Below are 16403 nucleotides of genomic sequence, written 5' to 3' on the forward strand. Positions count from 1 at the left end.
CCTAAATATGTTAATTTATGTTTAACTGGAATATTCTCTATTTCTGAAGAGGAGCAATCTTTGAGGGGAAATAATACAGAGTTATCTAAATCAATATATCTAATTATTTTTGGTACTTCAAATTTGTTTTTCAAAAACACTGTAGTGCCATCAGCAAACTGGCTAAGTTTAAACTGTAAACCTAAAGCTGTGATACCATTCAATTGATTTCTTTTTATATGCGATGCTAAAACCTGAGTGACTACCAAAAATAAAAAAGGAGAGAGAGGGCATCCTTGCCTAATGCCACGATGAATATCAAATCTTTGTGAGGTACCATGAGCAAGTTTGACAGAACTATTACACCCACTATACAATGGTTTAACTGCTTTCAAAAACATATCTCCAAAACCAAACAATTTAATAACTTTGAAAATAAAATTATGAATCACCGTATCAAATGCTTTATAGAAATCAATAAATAGAATAAAAATATCATCCTCAATAAAGTGATTATAATCAATCATATCTAAGACTAGTGACGTGATGTGACGTGGCCAAGTATGGTGACCCATACTTGGAATTAGTGCTCTGCATTTATCCCATCCAAAGTGCACACACACAGCAGTGAACACACACACACAGCAGTGAACACACACCCGGAGCAGTGGGCAGCCATTTATGCTGCGGCGCCCGGGGAGCAGTTGGGGGTTCGGTGCCTTGCTCAAGGGCACCTCAGTCGTGATATTGAAGGTGAGAGAGAGCGCTGTACATTCACTCCCCCCACCTACAATCCCTGCCGGTACGAGACTTGAACCCGCAACCTTTGGGTTACGAGTCTGACTCTCTAACCATTAGGCCACGACTTCCCCTAGTCTAATATTATTCCTGATATGCCGGCCTTGCATAAACCCAGACTGTTCTATATCAATTATTTTGTCTAAACCTTGCTTCGGTCTTCTAGCAAAAATCATTGCAAACAATTTACTGTCATTATTTAATAAACTAATAGGCCTCCAATTTTCAATGAATAACTTGTCTTTATTAGGTTTGGGAATCATAATTCCTTGGTTTAATGAAACAGGCAATTCACCATTTTGTATAGCTTCAACAAATACTAACAATAAGACTAGAAAAAGTCTTATAAAATTCACCGGTTAGCCCGTCGTTGCCTGGAGATTTGTTATTCTTTAATTGTTGAGTAACTCTTTAAAATTAAATTCGGAGCCCTCATACGTCATTTTCCTGCGCCAAACAGATCGTGCGCTCGGAACGAGTTGCGCTAACGTTCAATATGGCGTTAAGCAAAACATACGGACAGAAACCTATTAAATTCCAACTAGAGGAGGATGACGAATTTTACATGATTGGATCAGAGGTGTGTAATTTAACTCGCTAAGCTGTTTTTACGAGGATTTATGTTTGTATAAACCGCATATTGTGTTGCATTGAGTGCTAATACATCAGCTAGCTTGCTAAGATTACTGTCGATTGGGATAAGATCGCTAACTGATGATTCATTGAAAGGAGTCAGTCCTGGCGTTTTACACATCAGGTATAGGGGTGTCCTTTGCGGTGTAGTTGTATTATTACACGATGCGAGTTCACCAGAGATAACGAGTACAGACACTGACAGAACTACGGCTAATTATTTAGTCAGCCCTGTTCCATTATGTCTGTGTTTAGGTGGGGAATTACTTACGTATGTTCAGAGGGTCTTTATATAAGCGCTACCCATCACTCTCAAGAAGACTAGCGACAGTAGAGGAGAGAAAGAAAATAGTAGCATCATCTCACGGTAAGTGTGAATTCACTGTAAACATTTGATAAAAGTTCTGAGGACTTAAAAGGGTTAAAGTTAGCTGGAAGTGGCACTTTCTATCTTACAGTATAAGCAATGTTTTGTGTTAGATCACGGTTACACCACTTTAGCCACCAGTGTGACGCTGCTGAAGGCCTTCGAAGTAGAGGAGATATTTGAGGGGTTACGAGTCTGACTCTCTAACCATTAGGCCACGACTTCCCCTAGTCTAATATTATTCCTGATATGCCGGCCTTGCATAAACCCAGACTGTTCTATATCAATTATTTTGTCTAAACCTTGCTTCGGTCTTCTAGCAAAAATCATTGCAAACAATTTACTGTCATTATTTAATAAACTAATAGGCCTCCAATTTTCAATGAATAACTTGTCTTTATTAGGTTTGGGAATCATAATTCCTTGGTTTAATGAAACAGGCAATTCACCATTTTGTATAGCTTCAACAAATACTAACAATAAGACTAGAAAAAGTCTTATAAAATTCACCGGTTAGCCCGTCGTTGCCTGGAGATTTGTTATTCTTTAATTGTTGAGTAACTCTTTAAAATTAAATTCGGAGCCCTCATACGTCATTTTCCTGCGCCAAACAGATCGTGCGCTCGGAACGAGTTGCGCTAACGTTCAATATGGCGTTAAGCAAAACATACGGACAGAAACCTATTAAATTCCAACTAGAGGAGGATGACGAATTTTACATGATTGGATCAGAGGTGTGTAATTTAACTCGCTAAGCTGTTTTTACGAGGATTTATGTTTGTATAAACCGCATATTGTGTTGCATTGAGTGCTAATACATCAGCTAGCTTGCTAAGATTACTGTCGATTGGGATAAGATCGCTAACTGATGATTCATTGAAAGGAGTCAGTCCTGGCGTTTTACACATCAGGTATAGGGGTGTCCTTTGCGGTGTAGTTGTATTATTACACGATGCGAGTTCACCAGAGATAACGAGTACAGACACTGACAGAACTACGGCTAATTATTTAGTCAGCCCTGTTCCATTATGTCTGTGTTTAGGTGGGGAATTACTTACGTATGTTCAGAGGGTCTTTATATAAGCGCTACCCATCACTCTCAAGAAGACTAGCGACAGTAGAGGAGAGAAAGAAAATAGTAGCATCATCTCACGGTAAGTGTGAATTCACTGTAAACATTTGATAAAAGTTCTGAGGACTTAAAAGGGTTAAAGTTAGCTGGAAGTGGCACTTTCTATCTTACAGTATAAGCAATGTTTTGTGTTAGATCACGGTTACACCACTTTAGCCACCAGTGTGACGCTGCTGAAGGCCTTCGAAGTAGAGGAGATATTTGAGGGGCATGATGAGAAGTACAAGGCTGTGTCCATCAGCACTGAACCTCCATCCTATCTCAGGTAAACCTTTTCTCACCTTTGATGAAGAAAATGCATTCACACTTGCTTCATATTTGAACATGGTAATTACAGAGGATTCTTATGCATAACACAAATGACAACAATTACATTTTTCATAATTGACTATAATTGTACTCTTGTTACATTATGTAGATAAAAATAAGACATTTAGTGCAATAAGCTTCTTTCGTTGGGGTTCTCCTTTCCTCTTGTTTTTGCAAGAGATAAATTACATTCATATAAATATCTTAATTTATGAAAAAAAAAAATTCATTTCAACAAACAACCCAAAAGAAAGAATCATATAATAATTTTATGCACCAGTTTATCAATACATAAACATCCTCGACATATGTTTTAAATAGGAAAATGCTACACAGAGACCTGTAAATATTTTGGGGTTATGGCATGAGTGAGGAAATTAGTCTTATGGTACAGTATTTAGTGGACATAAGGCCCGTTCACACCAAGAACAATAACTATTAAAACAACTGTAACAATAAATATATTAGCATCCACACCAATGGACAATAACATTCTGTTGTTTATTATAAGGTCTTTTGTTTTGTTTTGTTCTTCATCCAGCCGTAGTTGTTGAATGACAGAACATCTGCTTTAAAGGGGTCATATGATGTTGCTGTGTAATGAAATGTGTTTATGCGGTTTAAGGTTCAAAAAACACATTATTTTCCACATACTGTACATTATTGTTTCTCCTCTATGCCCCGCTTTTCTGAAACGCGTCGATTTTTACAAAGCTCATCGGTCTGAAAAGCGAGGTGTGCGGTGATTTGCCAGCTATCACAACCCTCTACATTGTTAGTAAATCACTCGCAAATGCGACTAAATCTTCACTCTGGGCGACTAAATGATGTCTAATATCAGCCAATGGCTAATAAATTCTCAGATTTTACTCGCCAGTGTGTGAGTTGGAGGCTAAGTATAAGTTTAGCACAGATATATTTTCACTCGCCAAACACTCTGAGCGCTTCAGAGTATCATTCTCTGTCAAGCGATCTGTGATATTTTCCATTTCATCTCAATGGATGCGCAGCGCACCTGTGTTTGTGTATTTGGCGTAACGTAAACTGTAGTGTGACCTGCCGGGTTCTCCGGTAGTGGGCAGAACTAATGAGCAATGAAATCTCATTGGCTGGCGCTCACTTATTATTGTCCCTGTTTTGATTTCAGCAAATCAGTTCCAGCGAACGCATACAACCTGATTAACATTCATGAATCCAGCAGCTTGTTAATCCTTGGTGCGTTTTATATGGTTCTTTTTAGTAGAATTCGTATATTATTATTATTATTATTCGTTTTTTTCCCTGAATGACCAAAAAAAAAGCACCACCACCAGTCCTAAGTTCAGTTAAAATTACTAATTTGCATTCATACATAGTTACCAAGTTTTAATTCTATTTACTAAACTTCTATTATTAAACAATACTTGATTATCATATTATAATGCTTGACTGACTGATGTTAAGAGTGTACTTCGAGTTTCACAATTTGAGTTGAATTACTGAAATAAATGAATTTTTCCACGACATTCTAATTTATTGAGATGCACCTGTATATAAAATATAAAAACTCTTTAAATATAAAAAACGTACTTACAGTCTTTGAGTCAGAACAGCCGGCATTGTAGTATACTCTCCCAGGATCAGGAAACAGTCCTCCATAAAATGTGCTGCACACATCTGAATATTTGGGTTGAACTGTTCTGGAACAGTGTTGTAAATACAACATAACCACTGATTTCTAGTCGTGTCCTCTTTTGGAAGGCCAAACAAAGTAGTTTTGCTTTCACAACGAAACACACAGCGTCACACACAGCGGGCTAGAGTGAGCGGCGGCCGGCGGATTCGACGAAGGAGCGGCCGACGGGTTTGCGGCAACCACATGTGACGACCCCGGGCTGGACTCCGTTTCGTCCACGGTGAAAGCCGATCCGGCGATTTTTATTTTTTTTTTTATTTTTATTTTTTTTAAATAAAGAATATCTCTTTGGATTTGAGACTTTAGTCTTTGCAACTTTACAGATCTTCTTTATGCACCAAGAGCTTGTAACACTCCAAAGAGAAAGGAAAAATTGAAATCGCATCATATGACCCCTTTAACACATGGTTTCCTTCACAGGGAGCAGAAAGCCAAGAGAAACAGTCAGTGGGTGCCCACTCTTCCCAATAGTTCCCATCATTTGGACGCTGTGCCTTGCTCCACCACTATTAACCGCAATCGACTGGGGCGTGACAAAAAAAGGACCTTCCCGCTCTGGTGAGACTTTTTTTCTAATGGGCAAAAAAATTCAATTTCACTTTGAGCTTAGCATCACTGTTCATAAAGTGATGGACTCAGAAGTTCATCAGTTTTTGACAGCATGTGAAAACATTATGACTCCCGTAATGATGTTTTATGTCTGCTTAAAGTGATAGTTTACCCAAAAAAGAAAATGCTGTCATCCTTTAATGTCCTCTCAAGTTGTTCCAAACCTGTATGCCTTTCTTCTGTGAAACACAAAAGAAGATATTTCAGGTCCCATTGACTTTGCATGGACAAAAAATATTATGGAAGTCAATAGGAATTTCAAAGGTTATATATACAGGGGTTGGACAAAGTAATGTGAACACCTGGGAGATAGGCAGTATTTCTTTATTAAGATGTTTTACCACCATTTGACTTCAATACAGCTTCCAGCTTTCTTAGAATATATTCATCCAACTTTTGAATAGTCTTCAGTTGAATGTTGTCTGTCAAAACATCTGCCAGTTGTCTGAGATATTTTGGAGAAGGGAATCTGCTTCTCGCTCTTCTCTCCGAAAACTGCCCACAGTGGATTGGTATTCCAGTATTCAAGTCAGGGGATTTGTCTGGCCAGGGCAGATGTTGAAGTTCATCTTGATGCTCCAACTGTTCAGGTTTCTTGATCATGACACCATAATTATTGCATTTTGTGATTAAAGTTGTAGCAATTGCAGCTCTTTCATGGATGTTGGATTTATTTGTGGAGCTCTCTGTGTGATTTTTGCAGAAACAGGGTATTCAAGGTGAATATTGAGATTTTTAGTTAATTAAAACTTATTCTACACTGATATAAAACTTGCAGAATATAAACAACAAAAAGATACAAGATAATTGGAATGTTTTTTTGTTTTGTTTTTACTGTAGCCTACAAAAATTATATCACTTTCTTTTGTCCTAACCCTGTATATAATATCACTAGTTTCATTGTCTTACTGTGTTTGTCCCCTGGATTTGTGCTATTACAGCTTTGATGATCATGACCCTGCAGTCATTCATGAGAACGCCATTCAGCCTGAGATCCTGGTGCCCATCCGTCTGGACATGGAGATTGATGGGCAGAAGCTGCGTGATGCTTTCACATGGAACATGAATGGTAGACTCCCTTACATATGTCCTGAGCAGCATTCATTGAAGTTATTTTTGAATGTTTTTTTATTCCGCATTACACAAGTGCCTGAACTCTAATATTTTCCTTGACCCGATAGAGAAGCTAATGACTCCGGAGATGTTTGCTGAAATCCTTTGCGACGATCTGGATCTGAGCCCACTGACCTTTGTTCCAGCCATTGCCTCGGCCATCAGACAGCAGATAGAGTCCTACTCCACAGACAGCATACTGGATGAGCAGATGGACCAGAGAGTCATCATTAAGGTACATGCGTCATTCTGTCAAGTCACCTTAATTTCAGTAATCCCATTTTTAAACATCATATCTCATTACTCAGTTATTTTGACCATCTGGTGGTATGTATGGAAACACAAGGCTGAACATTTATTTTTAAAAAAGCTCGCTATATTCATAATATCAGTGTTTTTTTTATGTCTCTTATGCTCACCAAAGCTGTATTTATTTGCTCAAAATTACAGTAAGAACTGTAATACTGCAAATTATTATTCTATCGTATATTCTAAAATATGTTACATTTTAAGATGCAATTTATTCCTGATCTTTCAGTCACTCTAATATGCTGATTTAGTGTTCAAGAAACATTTTTATTGTAATCAGTGTTGAAAACAGTTATGCTGCTTAATATTTTTGTGAAAACCGTGATGCAGTTTTTTCAGGATTCTTTGGTTTATAAAAGTTCAAAAGAACAGCATTTGAAATGGCTTTACTGAGCCTACTCGATCAATTTAATGTGTCCTTGCTAAATAAAAGTATACATTTTTAATAAATCTCATAATTTATTGAATGGTAGTGTATATTATATGTATTATAGTTATTCAGTTGAATAAAGATAGATTATCATGGTTTTTGATTGTTGTTGATTTCTCTCTCTGTCCTCTATCTCTGTAGTTAAACATCCATGTTGGGAACATTTCTCTGGTGGACCAGTTTGAATGGGACATGTCTGAGAAGGAGAACTCTCCTGAGACGTTTGCTCTGAAGCTGTGCTCTGAGCTGGGCCTGGGAGGAGAGTTTGTCACCACTATTGCATACAGCATACGCGGTCAGCTCAGCTGGCATCAGAGGACCTACGCCTTCAGGTTCAGACTTGTACACACACAAATCCTTTATTAAGGAGGAACAGTTTATCACAATCGTAGCCAAGCATGAATTCTTTTAAAGGTTTTTCACTGCTTAAGATAAAATGTAGTAAAAAAGTGAAGTGTTTGTGTGTTGCTGTGTGTTGATAAAACACAGAAAAGTATAGTCCCCATATGGGTACAGAGAAGTTTTGTGAGTTTGTCTCATTTAAATGTTTTTCCGTTTATATGATAAAGACCATAGGAAAGTGTTCACAACTTGTAAACGAATGTGAACTTTCTCCAAGTTTAGACATCTTTTCAGACAGTGTCTAATGTCTGGGACATTACAAAACTCATCAGAAGGGTCATGTTTTTCCTCTGGGAGGAAGACATATATTGTTTAGCCCATTTTTGTGAACCTACTAGTAAAGATCTGACTCAAAAGAACAATTGGTCTCTGAACTGGGTCTAAAATGCTGTGTTTTGTCTTTTTGTAGCGAGAACCCTCTCCCCACAGTGGAGATTGCCATCCGAAACACAGGTGATGCTGACCAGTGGTGTCCGCTGCTGGAGACACTGACAGATGCTGAGATGGAGAAGAAGATCAGGGACCAGGACAGAAACACAAGGTAAGAGAATTAACTGCCTCACTTAAGATAGTGTTTTGCCCCATAGCAGGTGTGCACCAACTAGAGAGGCAAGCCATATGTCAATGACAAACTATTGTTTCACTAAGACCAATAATACTTCTTTGTACAGATTTTCATTTGAATATTTGGGAGATATTGTGACTGTTTTAGTCCTCATATCAAACTTTTTCTGTTTCAGGCGAATGAGACGACTTGCAAACACGGCCCCAGCATGGTGAAAATAACAGCCCCCTCCCACAACTATGTAAATCTGAAGAGGAAATAGCAATAGAGCTACAACCCGGCATTACTGACATAAAATCATAGAGACATTCCACTGGCCAGTCCAGATCCAGTCCCTCCAGGTCAGAGTTACTGACTATGAGATACCCAGTATCTGTCATCTTGGAGACAGACCGTCCCTGTCTTGAAATTGAGAATATTTTATGGTATCTTTATTTGTCTTGTTTTGTGTTTGTGTATAGATGCCATTTTGTAAACATAATGTGCTTTTAAATAATTAAGACCGACTCTTTTTTTGGAATGCTTTTCATTCCCAAAAGCTTGCAATAAACTTGCAAGGACAGTCCCAACGGGGCAAGTGGGACAAGTGTCTTAAAAAATAGGAGTCTCAGTATTGTGTTCTGAACTAGCAAACTGGTCACTTGAGTGCTATGGATTTGGGTATAAAAATATAAGATCTATTTTTATTTGTAAAGCAGAAATATTGAACAATCAATCAAATTGTAAATATAATACAACCGAAAACTTAATTCATCAGCCTTCAGACAAACAAATGTATTTGTATTCATATTTAGAGAAAAACACAACACATGTACATATATCTGTGGTTTTAAGTTAATTTTATCTTTTTGTGGAGCACATTTTTCCAGACAATCCATCTTTTAGTTTCACTGCATAAAGCTTTTTGTGTTTTCGCAATGGTGCTGTGCTAACAAAAGGCCACAGGGTTGAAAATGCATAGTCTGCAGTTCAATTTGGCATTTCAGATAGTCGGCACATTTGTGAATGTGTCCAATTGCCTCACCGCTGACTGTGTTGTGGGAAAAGAGATATGCCACTGTATTGTACCCAAGAAAATGCCCTCTTGTGGGAGTTCGCACCCCCTCCAAAATGATGGATTATAGTTTGGGAGATTGAATGGCTTCTCTTTCAACTCCAATCCTTCCATCCATCCACCACTGCTTTGTAAAATTCGTTAAATAGAAGTCTTCGAGAAAATGGCAATTGTTTCAAACCCTGTAGTGTGAAGTAAAACAGAAAGGCATAGTTCTTCCAGAACAAAAATAACAAAGGAAAACTTGTTTGTGACATGCATGGCACTGAATGCAAAATTTGGATCCATTTATTTTGTACACAAAGAGTGTCTTCTATTACACAGTCTGACTTACAAAAATTGACATGCAGACATAAACTTCCCCAACTAAAGCAAGGAGGACTTTAAAAGCATGACAAGATTTATTGCTGTCTTTGTGGTATTGAAACCTTCAGTTTTCTTCTCTTGGAAGATCATCATTTTGACCTTGGCCGTTATCTTCTACATCTTGTCCATTCCGGGATATCCCACTCTGGTCTTCTGGAAGAGGGGCATAATTCGGCTCTTCTTGAGGCATGTCAAACAAAACTCGACTGCAAAACATTAACGAATATTTCTGATTTAGTTTTCCGTGTTGAAGGCAAACAAATGATAAAAATGAAACACATTATTTCAAATATTTATAGTCAAACTCACAAAATTCCAGGAGTGGTAAGAAGCTTTCTGCCTCCGGGCTGGTTAGGAAATACATCCTCCAGGAAGTAGTAGATGTGTCCTACACCAATCCCTATTCATACACAAACACATATACATATATAGATATACATATATATATACACATACAGGTGCATCTCAATAAATTAGAATGTTGTGGAAAAGTTCATTTATTTCAGTAATTCAACTCATTGTGAAACTCGTGTATTAAATAAATTCAATGCACACAGACTGAAGTAGTTTAAGTCTTTGGTTCTTTTAATTGTGATGATTTTGGCTCACATTTAACAAAAACCCACCAATTCACTATCTCAACAAATTAGAATATGGTGACATGCCAATCAGCTAATCAACTCAAAACACCTGCAAAGGTTTCCTGAGCCTTCAAAATGGTCTCTCAGTTTGGTTCACTAGGCTACAAAATACAACACGCAATTTATATAAAAGTATTTACACAGTAAATATGAAAAGAAAACAGTGCAAGAACTACAAAAACTAGAGAAAAAATTGTACACAGATGATCTTAAGAAATGCCAAGCGGATCTATTGTAGTATATATATATATATATATATATATATACAGTGGGTACGGAAAGTATTCAGACCCCTCAGTTTTTCTTTTTTAATAAATCTGCAAAAATGTCAACGATTCTGTGTTTTTCTGTCAATATGGGGTGCTGTGTGTACATTAATGAGGAAAAAAAATTAACTTAAATGATTTTAGCAAATGGCTGCAATATAACAAAGAGTGAAAAATTGAAGGGGGTCTGAATACTTTCCGTACCCACTGTATATAAAAAATATTTAAAACATTGTCAGTGTCCTGCACTGAAGAGTACCAGTTTGTCTATTCATACAGTCTCATAAACAAATGCTCATGTGTCAAGAGTTTGTGTGATCTTAAAAAAAATCCTTCCCCTATGCAAAATAAAGAAGAAAAAATGTTTTTTGAATGAGAGACCTATTCTCTATTAATCAATACAAACTGCAGTTTAAGTGACAGTACAACTTGCAGCAAATCATAAAAAACTTCGATAGTTATGGACATTGCAACTAGTGCACAGATCCCTGACAAGTGTTTTAGCACCTTGTTTAGCACCTTAACAACAGGGCATTTAAATGTCTCCTTACACAGTGATTGTTTGATAATACAACAAATACAGACATAGCTCCACGTGGTTCATAAAGCTCAGATGTGCAAGATTTCCTGAGAAGAAATTAGATTAATCAGACATTTTTGAGGTGAAGGGAAGTGAAATGCCCGGGAACAAGAACTTAGTTTATATAGTACAGTTCCTCATCATGATAACGTAGGGAAATTTACACTGTGTGCTTTAGACCTGAGTGTGAGAACTTGTTGTAAGAGACAGAAAAGTTTCCTGAGGGTTTATGGCATGCTACATCCAAAGAAATCTGCACCAACGTAGCGTGGGTAACCTTCCAAAACCTTACGCTGAACTGGGTCAAACCTCCAGTACTGCCGACGGCTGATGAAGACGGCAAAGCCTGTGGAGCATACCACCGTTTGCAAGAAAATTCATTAATGGGAAATGGGAATTCATAACACAATGTATTAATATTGCAGAATATTGCACAACTACATACTTAGTCATTATAAATCAGAACTGTGAGTATGCACAAGTATGTGGTGTAACAAAACTTGATTCTAAACAACTGTCACTGACTATTGCTGCTGAAATATCGCCCTCTTCTGTCAGAGGTCTGTCACACTCACCAATTAAAATTGGCTGAGCAGTGACAGATCAAATGACTGCCATTTTCTCTGCCGATTCCCTGTCATGGATTGAAGCAGCATAATTTCGGCAGGAAATTAGGATGCTATTCATGAGTGACTTTGTGAACATGACCAACTCCATCTTTTGAGTCACTTTGACCCACAAACACATTTTGTATTACATAAATAATTCTAAAAATAACATTTTTAATATTTAAACATAACATTTGACTGAAATTCTACTTTAAATATTAAACTAAAACAGCCAGTAGGTGGAGACAAGTATTTTAATATTAGTCACTAAACTATTAATTCAAACGATTCATTCAAAACCGATTCATTCCGAAAAGAAGCAAGTGACTTTTGAATGGTATATTGAATCAGTCACTCAAATGATTCATTAAAAAAACACAGATTCAACTAACTTTCTTAACTTACACAGCTTGATTTCTTTCATGTTAATATTAACATTTACTAATATGTATTAAAAAGGCTGAGCTTGAAGTACCATTCGCATCCTGGAAGGCAGCATCAATCTCATCAGGGATGCCCCACCAGTCCTGCTGGATGCTGCGTGGGAAGGCTGTGTCCACTCTGTTCTCTTGGGAATCCAAACGCCAGTACTTTCCTGACTTGAAGAAGTATGTATGGTGGCCGTGGTGCTCCTTTAAGCGCAGTGCAGCCTGAATGTGTGTGACAGGAAGGCCTATAGTCTGGAGAGGGTCTGGTCCTTTTATCTTGAGTTCTGCATCAAACACCCAGTAGTTGGAACCTAACAGAGGACATATGGTAAAGAGTAAATATAACTGCATTAATGTAGTATTTTAATTCAATATAACTGTCGCTATATTCTATTTTAGCATTGTTTGCCTATTATTTGTTATTGATCTGCAAATTCATTGCACTTCTGTAAAACAAACAAAGGCAAATCAGACTCCATCTAAAGAATTTCTATCTGATTACACAATTTAAAACTACACAGTATTAAACATTTGTTCAATGTAATGAAAAAAAGATGAAAAACTGATTAAATGAAAAATTATGTATTAGTCTATCTGCATGTTCAAAGTCAGCATGAAATGAAAATTCACAACATGCATCTTAATTTCTACATTTCTTAATTTCTAAATGCATCTTAATGATCTTATTGTGAACAAATGATTGTGTATGTGCATTTATTTTATTTTATACATTTTGTTTTTTGACCTTGTAATTTTTAATCAAAATGTCATGTCATAACTTAAACGTCCAGTTGCTGGGTGATTAAATAAAAAATAAAAAGGTTCTGATATTTTTCAGCTTTTGAATGATATTCAATATTCTAAAATGGCTTAGATTATTTTTAACAGCAGTTATCTTATAAATCAGTATAAAAAAGCTGAGAGACAGTAAATAATCTTAAATGTTATACAGATCACAAAATGGCATGTTTAGACTTTTATGGCCATAAATTATGGAAAAGTTAATTTAAGATGTTTTAATGCTTTTTAAGGATCCACAAACACCTTTTGTCTATAAAATTGTCTCGAGTGATAATCATAATCATAATCAAGTACATTCACATCAACATACCACATGTTTGACTCACTGAACCAATGCTATTCCTGTTCTAAATGCACAGAGTAAAGTTTAACCCAAATTTTCAATCTTGAAATGATACATTTCATTCTGTGAAATTCACAAGTTCCATCTGAGATACAATAACCACCTATAAATGTATAGTACTGTTTTGGTACTGCACTGCACAACACATATATTTATCTGTTGTTACTAGCATGTGTTCTGTGTGCTCGTGTTTTATCATGCCCTGCATTAGAGGCACAAAGCAGGATGCTTCAGATATGGGTCAAGGGGAAGTACCGCACCACCCATTACCATAGATATGTATATAACCAGGCCTGTCTAATCCTGTCCTCCAACCACAAATCACCACAGTCAGCCACTGGTGCTGAACTCACCTACCTTCAAAGAACCAGATATTGCCCTTTTTGTCTTCATAGGTGGCACCTATATTTTCTGGAATGCCCCTCCAGTGTCGAGAGGCCAGGGCAGGGTATCCCGCCTGCAGACGGCCCTCCCTGATGCGCCAGGCATAGCTGGCCTTGAAGAAGAACAATTCCCCACGGATTACAGACACAGCATCGAAGTCTGTGTGACAAGCGTCAGGCTACAAACAGTGACAGCGAGAGAAGATGGGATAACGTAAGTGAGAATGAAGGGCACAAACTGATTTAAAATATGTGATGTTTTAGGAATATTTTGGGCTTAATACAATAATAATTATAATACAATACAATTGCAATATATTTATAACATTAATAATGATTACCACAAAAAATAATTATGAATTTCCTCTGGTTTTCTTTAAAAAAAAATAAAAAATTTTAATTATCTTTTGTGGTAATCAACATTATGGCAATGCTGTTGATGTTGCTGTCTACATTCTTTTAAATGTGTAATTTTTTAAATGTTTAAATGTTCAGTGACTCACTGCACTGGTGATAATCTCATTGGTTTCTGTAGGGATTTGGACCGGGGCTTGCAGGCCATAGAGGTATTGAATCCCTTTCTTGTCATCCTCACTGAGCTGGAGAGGATAAGAGAAGCTGTAAAATGGGGACATTAAGGCTCCAGGCTCCAGAGAATGCTGTAGACCCAGGACATGACCAAACTCATGTGCTGCCACCTGAAGAAGATCAGTTCCTGTAGAATGACATTTAAAATTAGGCATTTTCACACAAATCTGATTTGGCTTTTATATCTGATCTTAAGGAATGACTGTCATTTTGTTTGTTCTGATCTGTTTGTTCAGACAGGGTCATCAACATCTGGTGCATCTACATCGGTTTCTGTAGTAATGATGTAAATGTCAGCGTGATGCCAGAAGACTTTCTCATTCAACAGCTGAGAGTAGCTGTCAGTGTGGACTGAGAGGACGGAAAACCAGACATCTTGCCTTTGCTCGTGTCTATGGTGACATCTCACCATGAACTCAAAAGGTGCAGCAACCTTAAAATAACACAAACCTTGTATGATGTCATGCATTTGTATGAAAAAGAAAAACATATTAATCGCTTTAATCAGTTTAATCTGTCAAATCCCATATGGATGTGGATTGGGTTTAAGGTTGGAGCCAAATATGCAAAAAACTTAAAACGTATCAGAGATGTATCCAAACTTTCCAGGTAATTTTTTGAAAACAGAATCTATAATACATTCACTGATTCATTCCTTTACAATGCGTCTTATCTGTATTTGAGATTTCCAGTTTTCCAAGTGAGTGGCAGGCAGTGAAGCAGTAAGATGAATATTCTGCAACTTACCAAGTTCATTGCCAACCGTCCAGGACTCATCATAGTCAAAATGAATGTCTCCCTCCCGATGTGTTCTCGGGAAAAAAGCATGAGCCAGGATCCCACCGGGGCCATCAAAGGGCAAATTATCACCATGCCAGTACCTTATATGGAAAACACACCCACACATATACTCACTATTTAATATCTTTGCATCACAGTAGGACTATCACATAAAAATAAACAAGTTAAAGCACTACATTCCCCATTTATACGTGTGACTTGAACTAAATATTCAGTGTTAACTATTTTCTGCCAGTATTAACATAGCAGAAAATAGACTGACATTAAGAACTACTGGATGTGATATGTGATATATTTAAAATTTGTTCACTTATTAATTTCTTTAGTTTTATACCTAAAGACATAAATATGAAAATCTGTTATATGAAATATGAAAAATATTTCCGTGTTAAATAATGTAGAGTCGTGTGAGATACACAAGTCCCAAACTTATTATACTAAATTGTATACTCTGCTGTATTATACTATATATTTTATATTTTACAGTAAAAGTATTTTAAAGTATTTCATAATTTATATTTTACTTTACTATACTGTGCTGTACTATACTATCATACTATATTGAATACTACACTAGTACTCACTTTATCTTGTAACCCTTGTATTTGTTTGCAGGATCAATTAATCAAGGATGACAAATACACCTGTGAAGAGGGTATTTCCAAAACAACTTAACTGAGAATATGATTTTACATGGCACTCAGGTGTCAATATGAAATTCACCAGACTACTATCATATCAGTTTAGGAAGATGAACAGGAGCCAGAGACCAAAAGCAAAAATGACTTAAACTGCTTCACTCTGTTACACCTAGGCATATTGAAGGTTGATTTTTTTTGTTACCTTGCAAAGTCAATGACTATGTCGGCCTCTTGGTTGATAACCTCAGTAAAGGTGAGGGGTGTGACATCACTCCAAACCTTGAGAGCTTCCTGTAAAACCCGCTTTACTTTATCCTCCCTCATCTGCCATGGGAAACGCTGGATTCTGAACACACATAGACACAGTCATACTCAAATCCTTGCACATGTGGTTGTTGCAAGCCCGCCGGCCGCTCCTTCGTCGAATCCGCCGGCCGTGCCGTTCTCAAGCCCGCCCGCCGCCGCTCCCTCTAGACCTCCGGCCGACGCTCACTCTAGCTCGCCATGTGTGACGCTGTGTGTTTCGTTGTGAAAGCGAATCTACTTTGTTTGGCCTTCCAAAAGAGGACATGACTAGAAATA

The 16403-nt window shown here is 37.2% G+C and overlaps 2 protein-coding genes and 1 long non-coding RNA gene across 8 annotated transcripts; 1 reads left to right on the forward strand and 2 right to left on the reverse strand.

Moving 5' to 3' along the window:
* Positions 1-1215: 1215 nt before the first annotated feature.
* On the forward strand, positions 1216-8903 carry LOC107667904 (SWI/SNF-related matrix-associated actin-dependent regulator of chromatin subfamily B member 1-A-like). Of its 6 annotated transcripts, none has more exons than XM_016459644.1 (10): positions 1216-1357; positions 1666-1777; positions 1891-1952; positions 3107-3174; positions 5314-5451; positions 6444-6571; positions 6684-6850; positions 7496-7686; positions 8166-8297; positions 8497-8903. In XM_016459644.1, the coding sequence occupies exons 1-10, from the start codon at positions 1274-1276 to the stop codon at positions 8534-8536; spliced, it is 1122 nt and encodes a 373-aa protein (XP_016315130.1). In that variant the 5' UTR covers positions 1216-1273; the 3' UTR covers positions 8537-8903. The 6 variants fall into 6 exon arrangements, with proteins under 6 accessions (XP_016315130.1, XP_016315131.1, XP_016315134.1 ...); XM_016459645.1 differs by having other exon boundaries at positions 1891-1934; positions 3089-3174; XM_016459648.1 differs by having other exon boundaries at positions 1912-1952.
* A 719-nt stretch (positions 8904-9622) lies between these two features.
* Positions 9623-10196, reverse strand: LOC107667906 (uncharacterized). Its single transcript, XR_001631827.1, has 2 exons — positions 10051-10196; positions 9623-9947 (listed from the first exon to the last, which is right to left on the reverse strand). It is a non-coding gene; the product is annotated as an uncharacterized LOC107667906 (long non-coding RNA).
* Positions 10197-10867: 671 nt separating this feature from the next.
* Positions 10868-16167, reverse strand: LOC107667901 (stromelysin-3-like; the record flags this gene model as incomplete). Its single annotated transcript, XM_016459641.1, has 6 exons — positions 10868-11574; positions 12312-12575; positions 13766-13970; positions 14295-14506; positions 15127-15260; positions 16024-16167. Coding segments are annotated over 6 exons (1078 nt in total), but the record flags the coding sequence as incomplete, so codon positions are not given.
* Positions 16168-16403: the final 236 nt, after the last annotated feature.

Source organism: Sinocyclocheilus anshuiensis, unplaced genomic scaffold, assembly GCF_001515605.1.
Source record: "Sinocyclocheilus anshuiensis isolate Anshui unplaced genomic scaffold, SAMN03320099.WGS_v1.1 scaffold2951, whole genome shotgun sequence".
NCBI lineage: Eukaryota > Metazoa > Chordata > Actinopteri > Cypriniformes > Cyprinidae > Sinocyclocheilus > Sinocyclocheilus anshuiensis.

Coding starts and splice junctions, on each gene's coding strand:
- LOC107667904 (XM_016459644.1), top strand. CDS start 1,274: ATGGCGTTAAGCAAAACATACGGACAGAAACCTATTAAATTCCAACTA. Junction 1,358..1,665: donor TTTACATGATTGGATCAGAG/GTGTGTAATTTA, acceptor GTCTGTGTTTAG/GTGGGGAATTACTTACGTAT. Junction 6,572..6,683: donor TTTCACATGGAACATGAATG/GTAGACTCCCTT, acceptor TTGACCCGATAG/AGAAGCTAATGACTCCGGAG.